At 44.7% G+C, this 10,169-nt stretch overlaps 1 protein-coding gene across 1 annotated transcript in view; it reads left to right on the top strand.

Moving 5' to 3' along the window:
- Nucleotides 1–1,453: 1,453 nt before the first annotated feature.
- LOC121862342 (oplophorus-luciferin 2-monooxygenase non-catalytic subunit-like) overlaps nt 1,454–10,169 on the top strand; it is an 18,974-nt gene continuing 10,258 nt past the window's right edge. The window contains exon 1 of the mRNA XM_042360563.1: nt 1,454–2,216. Coding sequence (XP_042216497.1) covers nt 1,493–2,216 — 724 coding nt within the window. The 5' untranslated portion in view covers nt 1,454–1,492. The remainder of the gene's footprint in view (nt 2,217–10,169) is intronic.

The raw sequence follows: 10,169 nt of genomic DNA, 5'->3' as shown, positions 1-10,169 counted from the left end.
TGGTATAACAGAATAAGTCAGCGTGGTATAACAGAATAAGTCAGCGTGGTTTAATAGAATAAGTCCCGGCGTGGTATAACCAGAATAAGTCAGCGTGGTATAACGGAATAGAGTCTGCGTGGTTTAATAGAATAAGTCAGCGTGGTATAACAGAATAAGTCTGCGTGGTTTAATATAGGAATAATAAGTCAGCGTGGTATAACAGAATAAGTCAGCGTGGTATAACCAGAATAAGTCTGCGTGGTTTAGCAGAATAAATCAGCATGGTTTGATATATTAAGTCAGTGTGGTTTAGGAGAATAAATAAGCGTGGTTTAATAAAATAAGTCAGCGTGGTATAACAGAATAAGTCAGCGTGGTATAACAGAATAAGTCTGCGTGGTTTAATAGAATAAGTCAGCGTGGTATAACAGAATAAGTCAGCGTGGTATAACAGAATAAGTCAGCGTGGTTTAATAGAATAAGTCAGCGTGGTATAACAGAATAAGTCTGCGTGGTTTAATAGAATAAGTCAGCGTGGTATAACAGAATAAGTCAGCGTGGTATAACAGAATAAGTCAGCGTGGTATAACAGAATAAGTCTGCGTGGTTTAATAGAATAAGTCTGCGTGGTATAACAGAATAAGTCTGCGTGGTTTAATAGAATAAGTCAGCGTGGTATAACAGAATAAGTCAGCGTGGTATAACAGAATAAGTCTGCGTGGTATAACAGAATAAGTCAGCGTGGTATAACAGAATAAGTCAGCGTGGTATAACAGAATAAGTCTGCGTGGTATAACAGAATAAGTCTGCGTGGTATAACAGAATAAGTCTGCGTGGTATAACAGAAAAATGTACAATAAGTATATAAGAGTCACTTTACTTACACTTTACTTATGATATAATTATTATGTAGTTTAATAAATCTCAACCAGCAGTTCAGGTCTTCCTCGGTGTTGGAAATAGCAGAAGGAGGAAGGGAGGAAAGGTTTCCAGGGAGGGAGACCAAGGCAGTGAAAGTTACAACACGTTTACACTCGTACGTTCCTGGTGCATTTAAATATTGGCTTACACGTTAAGGTCCGACATAAGACTGAGGAGCCATATAATGGTCTTTCTTATCGACTGTTCAATATATTAATCTAAAACCTTGGGATGAAAATCGGTAATGTGACCTGATGGTTTACCTTATATTAATGTCACCGAATTACCAACTTTTGTCAGGATTTAAATTTGTAGGAATACATATAAGAAGTCTGGTAATGAATGTTTCATAATAATGGAAAACATCAAACAGTATTTTGTTACATCAACTGTTTCTGTCTTAAGTTCAACTCTGACCATCACACACTGGCAACACTAAGCTCCTCCCACACGTTGTTGTATTCGATCGCGTAATGATGATAACGTTCTTGATGATATCTTTCATGGTATGACTGATGCACACACACACACACACACACTATATAATGCGTGAGCGACACAGCGGTTATCAGTGTTGGTAGAGGTCATCATGGCGTTGTTCCACACATTATTCTGTATACTGCTGGTGGTGTTATGCTGTGTATCATTAAATGGTGGCGACGCAGTAGGAGCTGTTAGTGACGCAGCAGCAGATGTTGGTGAAGCAATACGAGTCAATGCAACAGGAAGACATGATGATGACAAAGCAGGTGGTGATGTCGAAACTAACCTACCGTGTCCAGAAGCGGAGTCCATATCACCTTGCTTGTGCACCTCCGACGGCAGCTACACCATGTACATGGACTGTTCCGCAGTGGAGAGTGAGAAGCAACTGGCAAGCATCATGAGCCAAAAATTTCCCTTCCCCGGCTTCTACTCACTCGTTATTAAGAACAATGATAACTTGAAGGTGCTCAGGAGTGGGGCTTTGGGCGTCAACACCTTCCAAGAGTTCCACATTACTGACGGTGCCTTACAGGAGGTGGAGGTGGGCGCTCTCTCGGGCAGCTACTCCACTACTACCATTTTGGATTTTAATAATAACTACATTACCTCCTTCCCTTGGGAGAGAATAAGCTCATTCATAAGTCTTGAAACATTGAGTGCAAGATCTAACTTCATAGCGCTATTTCCGACGTTGGTATCGAACAGCTTAGCCTATCTCGACTTGTCTAACAATCCCATGGGGTCGATGCCAGTCACAGCGTTCATCAACACGCCAGCATTAAAGGAAATATACATCAGAGAAATTGGCATATACAACTTACCCTCAGGTATCACCCAGTACTTCCTCACCCGTTTAACCTTTCCCAACAGAAGATTTTTTTACTGTCCAAAGCATAGTTACAAAAACACAAAATTCTGTTTGATGATGGTTCTTAGGGAGATGAGCAAGAATGTCAACCCTTGTTCAGTATATAACCCTGTATCAGTAGGGATATTTTGTAGAAAATTAGTTAACAACTAATGCAGATAAACATATTTTTCTTAATTTTGTTCCTTTAAAATAATTATTGTGCATTTAAATAGTCCCTTTGTATTGCTTCGACTGAGTTTTGAGAAAAATACGAGTTTTGATGAAAATCATCATATCTACGTATTAATTAGAGAAATTAAGCTTTGACGCTATAATTTATTACTGTGATTCAACAACTAAGGTGTTTAAGCGCATAACAAGGTTTGATTACACTAGTTCTTCAACATTTACGAGAGGTAGAACCCACTGTATAATTAAGCTTTTCCTATAGGATCGTTTTTCACTTGCTCACATCTCTATGTTTATAAACTTTCTGTTAACGTAAATCATGCTGCTTTACTACTTACGGTACTATTGGCAAAACGTTTTTGTTTTTTTGTTTCTGTGTGTGTGTGTGTGTGTCCGCGTGTGCGTGTCCCAAAGTAACACGAGAAAGGGATATGAGGATTAACACCAAACTTGTCAAGTCTGATTAATATAAGACAAGGTCCAAATGACAAACCTTTGTTATAAATCGCGCCTAAACTGACCAAGTGTTGTCATGGTAACGGTTAGCGCAACGATGATACACAAGGATTAAAGAAAAGGAAGACATTAGACAGTCTACAGTAGAGGCTACAGCAATATAAAGTAAAAGCATCACTTGTTCCATATTCTTCCTGCCATGGTGACGGTTTACATCCACTTGGACGATGTTTAATTTTCCATATTTTTAAATTTCAGGAGCACAAAGATTTACATGCACCTACACAATCCTGTTTCAGCTAACTTTATACAGGGTGAGGCGCGAAAATCTGACGGTTTTCATTACGGTGTTGGAGATTGTGGGAACAATCAATAAAAACATTTTAATAAAAACACTCAATCCAATGAATCTTAGATGACCTTCACCGCAATCTATACATTGCCATAATCTTGCCTTGAAGATCTGCATAACTCGCTACGCGATCCTTTCCTGCAATTCCTTGTGTGGTGCGTTCTTGAGTTCCCTGATACAGCAGGGATGGGTAACATACACTTGGGATCTAAGGTAACCCCATAAGAAGTCTGGGGCTGTTAAGTCAGGGGATCTTGCTGGCCAATGAATGTCTCTAAATCTCGAAATTAAATGGCCTGGAAAACTCGTCTTCAGCTTGCCCCCCCCCCGTGTGCTGTAGGCCTGTCTTGTTAGAATCACAATTGCGTCGGGCATCATAAATCGAAGTTCCATACTAAGGAAGTGTCCAGCATGATGCAGTAGCGAATTGAATTCACGGTGACAGTGTGGTTGTTTTCCCTCAAAGAAAAAGGCCCAATAACGCCAAAGGCAGAAACAGCACCTCGCTGATGCACTATGGGTCGTCTTACTCGTGTGTGATTGCTTACCTTCGTTGGCGCTAAAATTAAGAGTACTGCGCTCTCATCATGGACATTTTTCCTCCCAATCATCAAGGGCAAGTCCTATATCGCAGAGAGAACATGATTTATTAGTCCATTTGATTGGTGAGGAAAAGATTTTACAAAATAAAAATACTTGTGGAAAGCCTGCAGGCTGCCTGCTAGTTACAAACACATGGGAAATATGAATTTTCTAAGGTTTCTCCATGTAATTGTCAAATATAACTAATGTGTAGTAATGCATAAAATAATAGGAAATGGCTTTTAAGTGATGATATGCCCTTATTATATTGTCATGGGTTAAAAATTTTGGTTTTCAGAGAAAAGAAATTTATAAACGCCGCAATTTCAATATTTTTCTAGTGAGACGGTCGTATTTATGGCAATTGTTAAAAAAATTATTTATAAGTTAAAGTTAAGTTAAGTTAACCTAACCTTAACCAAACCTAGCATAACTTATCACATGCCGTGGGTGAACTTATTATTACTGAGCCGGGGGAAGCTGCTGTGAAGTCCTGGATATTAGCCAAAATACTGTATCAATATATTTATGCTTAAGTCACATTATCATTAAATAATCAAACTCCATCTTCCAGTGAACTTCGTTTATTATGCACCTAATTCAGCCAAATGGAAGTTTACCAAAACGATATACTGTAATTGGTGATAAAAAATTAGAGCCTGCAGTATTTCCCATATTATATAATGATCAACTGTATCAAAGGTCTCTTTGTATGTAATGTTACCATCCTTGTAGCAATGCCCTCCAAGTGAAATTTGCCTCTACCCATTTCAATATTTCTAGGCATAAACCTCACCCCGTTTAAATTTTCCAGACCGAAACTCACTTATAAAACTGATAAAAAGTTGCATTGAGTAACTTAAATGTAATTACTTTATAAATATATGTTGCAAAAAGTTTTGCGACGATTTTCTTCCAGTGCAATTTGCCTCTATCCATTTTAAAATTTCTAGGCAAGAATCACGCCGGTTTATATTTTCCAGACAGAAAATCACTTATAAAACTGCTAAAAAAATTAATAGATTACCTAAAATGTGCTTACCTAATTAGTACCAGCGTTAGCAAGATGAGATGACTCCAGCAGCTTGCATTTGGCTGGGCCGTAAAACCAATAATGCAAAAAAAAAATATACCTATATATATATATATATATATATATATATATATATATATATATATATATATATATATATATATATATATATATATATATATATATAAATTATCAATACATGTTTCTTTGTACATTAATCGTATTGAGTATAAATATTCAATAAAACAAACAAAATAATTATGAAGAGGGTGACGAAAAGTAGCTACTAGCTACCTCTTCAAATTTCAATAATATTAGTTTGTTTTCCTGCCACCACACTCCACCGTGCGCTGCAGTAAATGGTTCTTCGTATTTAAAAATAACGTTTTCGACACGAGGACCCTCTTCAAGAGAAAATGTTGTTTAATAACACGGACTTTAGTTTTTAAGTAAGTTCTCACAGCAAACACGCGATGCCTCACCGTCCAGTTGTCCATGGCAATTAAACTGCATGCACAAACCTGCTTCAGCGTACGTAAGCCAGTCGTACCAACCTAACCAATCACATATAACAACATTATAAAACTCTCATATTAACCCCTTGTGTACGGGGTAGCCTCTAGAGTCTAGACTGAATAAAATCGTCTGAATAAATAATAAAAGTGGCGTTCCCGTTGTGAAAAAAAAATTGTTTCGAGAGATCGTAGATTGAACTATTAAATCCCATTTAAGATATTTACACCCCCAATTTCAGACGGTAAAATCGCCTTACTTTGTCTTGAACTTTTTCTTATATTAATTTTCATCCGTCTCTATGTCGGCAGTCATTTGAATGATCTTCATAATTCATTGTTCACTGATGTATATTGATGAGAAGAGCTAAATTCGTTTTACTTCACAATTCACACTAAGAAATAAAATAATTTATGGAAATTCACTTTTTGTTCAGATTAAGAGACGCTAAGAGATAATTTTAAACACAATTTCTAGTTGTTTAGACACAAGAGTTTGGTTCATGAAATAGTCTAACGTAAATTTTAGTCTCTTAAACACACATTCACCCACCACACACCTTCACCCACCACACACCTTCACTCACCACACACCTTCACCCACCACACACCTTCACTCACCACACACCTTCACTCACCACACACCTTCCTCACCACACCTTCACCCACCACAGCCACTCACACCTTCACCCTTCCTCACCACACACACCTTCACTCATCTCACCTTCACCACACATACTCATCACACACCTTCCTCACCCCACACCTTCACTCTTACACACTTCACCCCACCACCTTCACCCCTACACCTTCCACCTTCACTCACCCACACTGTCTCATCACCACCTTCACCCACCACACACCCCCTCATCCACACTGTCACTTCCCACACATACCCACCACACACCACCACCCACCACCACACACCTTCCCACTCACTACACCTTACCCACCTTCACTCACCACACACACATCCCATCCCACACCTTCCCCACCACACATACCCACACACCTTCCTCCCCCACCTTACCCCACACACCACTCACTCACACCTTCCCCTTCACCACCCACACCTTCACCACACACACACCCACCACACCTTCACTCACTACACACCTTACCCTTCACTCACCACACCTTCACTCATCACACACCTTCACCCACACAGCCACTCTACACACACCTTCCTCATCACACCTTCACCTACACCTTCCCCACCACACTTCCCACAACACACCTTCACCCACACACACCTTCACCCACACACCACCCTCTCCACATTTCTACCACACACCTTCACCCACCACACACCTTCACCCACCACACACTTCATCACACACACCTTCGCCCTGCACATCCAATCACCACACCTTCACCACACATTCACCCCTGCACACCTTTCCTCACACCTTTACCCACCCTTGTCCACACACCTTCACCCACCACACCTTCACCCACCACACCTTCTCCCACACACACCTTCACCCATCTGCAGCCACCCACAACACACCTTCCTCACCCCTGTCCCTCACCACACCTTCACTCACCACCCCTTCACCCACACACACCTTCACTCACCACACACCTTCACTCACCACACACCTTCACCCACCACACACCTTCACTCACCACACACCTTCACCCCACCATACACCTTCACTCACCACACACCTTCACTCACCACACACCTTCCCCACCACACCTTCACTCACCACACACCTTCACTCACCACACACCCTTCACCCACTACACACCTTCACTCACACCACACACACTTCATCACCACACACCTTCACCCACAACACCTTCACTCTCACCACCACCTTCCTCACCACACACCTTCACTCACCACACACCTTCACTCACCACACACCTTCACCCACAACAACCTTCACTCACCACACACCTTCCTCCACCACACACCTTCACTCACCACACACCTTCACTCACCACACACCTTCACTCACCACACACCTTCACTCACCACACACCTTCACTCACCACACACCTTCACTCACCACACACCTTCACTCACCACACACCTTCCTCACCACACACACCTTCACTCACCACACACCTTCACCCACCACACACCTTCACTCACCACACACCTTCACTCACCACCACCTTCACCCACCACACACCTTCACCCACACACACCTTCACCCACCACACCTTCACCCACAATACACCTTCACCACCACACCTTCACCCACCACCTGCCTTCACCCACCACACACCTTCACCCCACCACACACCTTCACCCCACAACACACCTTCACCCACCACACACCTTCACCCACCACACACCTTCACCCACCACACACCTTCACCCATCACACCTTCACTCACCACACACCTTCACCCACCACACACCTTCACCCACCACACACCTTCACAAACCACACCTTCACTCACCACACACCTTCACCCACTACACACCTTCACCCACCACACACCTTCCCCACCACACACCTTCACTCACCACACACCTTCACCCACCACACACCTTCCACCACACACCTTCACTCACCACACACCTTCACCCACCACACACCTTCAATCACCACACACCTTCACCCACCACACACCTTCACCCACCACACACCTTCTCCACCACACACCTTCAGTCACCACACACCTTCACTCACCACACACCTTCACCCACCACCACACCTTCACCCACCACACACCTTCAGTCACCACACCTTCACCCACACCACACACCTTCACTCACCACACCTTCACTCACCACACACCTTCACCCACCACACCTTCACCCACCACACACCTTCACCCACAACACACCTTCACTCACCACACATCTTCACCAACCCACACACCTTCACCCACCACACACCTTCACCCACCACACACCTTCACTCACCACACACCTTCACTCACCACACACCTTCATCACCACACACCTTCACCCACCACACACCTTCACCCACCACACACCTTCACCCACACACACCTTCACTCACCACACATCTTCACCACCACACACACCTTCACCCTACACACCTTCACCCACCACCTTCACTCACCACACACCCTTCACCCACCACCCACACCTTCCTCACCACACCTTCACCACCACACACCTTCACCCACCACACACCTTCACTACTACACACCTTCACCCACCTTCACTCACACACACCTTCACTCATCACACACACCTTCACCCACCACACACCTTCACTCACCACACACCTTCCTCATCCCACACACCTTCACCACCACACACCTTCACCCACCACACACCTTCACCCACAACACACCTTCACCCACCACACACCTTCACCCACCACAAACCTTCACCCACAACACACCTTCACTCACCACACATCTTCACCAACCACACCCTTCACCCACCACACCTTCACCCACCACACCTTCACTCACCACACACCTTCACTCACCACACACCTTCCTCACCACACCTTCACTCACCACACACACTTCACTCACCACACACCCTTCCATCACCACACACCTTCATGCCACCTTCACCCACACACACCTTCACTCACCCACACCTTCTCACCACACATTCACTCACACACACCTTCACTCACCACACACCTTCACCCACCACACACCTTCACCCTCAACACCTTCACCCACCACACACCTTCACCCACCACAACCTTCACCCACAACACACCTTACTCACCACACATCTTCACCAACCACACCTTCACCCACCACACCTTCACCCACCACACACCTTCACTCACCACACACCTTCACTCACCACACCTTCAATCACCACACCTTCACCCACCACACACCTTCACCCACCACACACCTTCACTCACCACACACCTTTCCCACCACACACACCTTCAGTCACCACACACCTTCACCCACCACACCTTCACCACCACACACCTTCTCCACCACACACCTTCACCCATCACACACCTTCACCACCACACACCTTCACTCACCACACACCTTCACTCACCACACACCTTCACCCACACACCTTCACCCACCACACACCTTCACCCACCACACACCTTCACCCACCACACACCTTCTCCCACAACACACCTTCACCCACCAACACACCTTCACCCACCACACACCTTCACCAACCACACACACCTTCACCCACCACACACCTTCACCCACCACACACCTTCACTCCACCCACACACCTTCACCCACCACACACCTTCAATCACCACACACCTTCACCCACCACACACACCTTCACCACCACACACCTTCACTCACCACACACACCTTACCCACCACACACACCTTCAGTCACCACACACCTTCACCCACCACACACACCTTCACCCACCACACACCTTCTCCCTACACACACCTTCACCATCACACACCTTCACCCACAACACACCTTCCTCACCACACACCTTCACTCACCACACACCTTCACTCACCACACACCTTCACCCACAACACACCTTCACTCACCACACACCTTCACTCACCACACACCTTCACCCACCACACACCTTCACTCACAACCACCCTCAATCACCACACACCTCACTCACCACACACCTTCACTCACCACACACCTTCACCCACCCACACACCTTCACTCACCCCACACACCTTCACACAACACACCTTCACTCACCACACCTTCACTCACCACACACCTTCACCCACAACACACCTTCACCCACCACACACACCTTCACTCACCACACACACCTTCACTCACCACACACCTTCACCACCACACACCTTCACCCACAACACACCTTCACTCACCACACACCTTCACTCACCACCACCTTCACTCACCACACACCT

Source organism: Homarus americanus, unplaced genomic scaffold, assembly GCF_018991925.1.
Source record: "Homarus americanus isolate GMGI-L3 unplaced genomic scaffold, GMGI_Hamer_2.0 scaffold31037, whole genome shotgun sequence".
Classification (NCBI taxonomy): domain Eukaryota; kingdom Metazoa; phylum Arthropoda; class Malacostraca; order Decapoda; family Nephropidae; genus Homarus; species Homarus americanus.
Note: the sequence above shows the minus strand (reverse complement) of the source record. Positions and strands in the feature narration are given on the sequence as shown.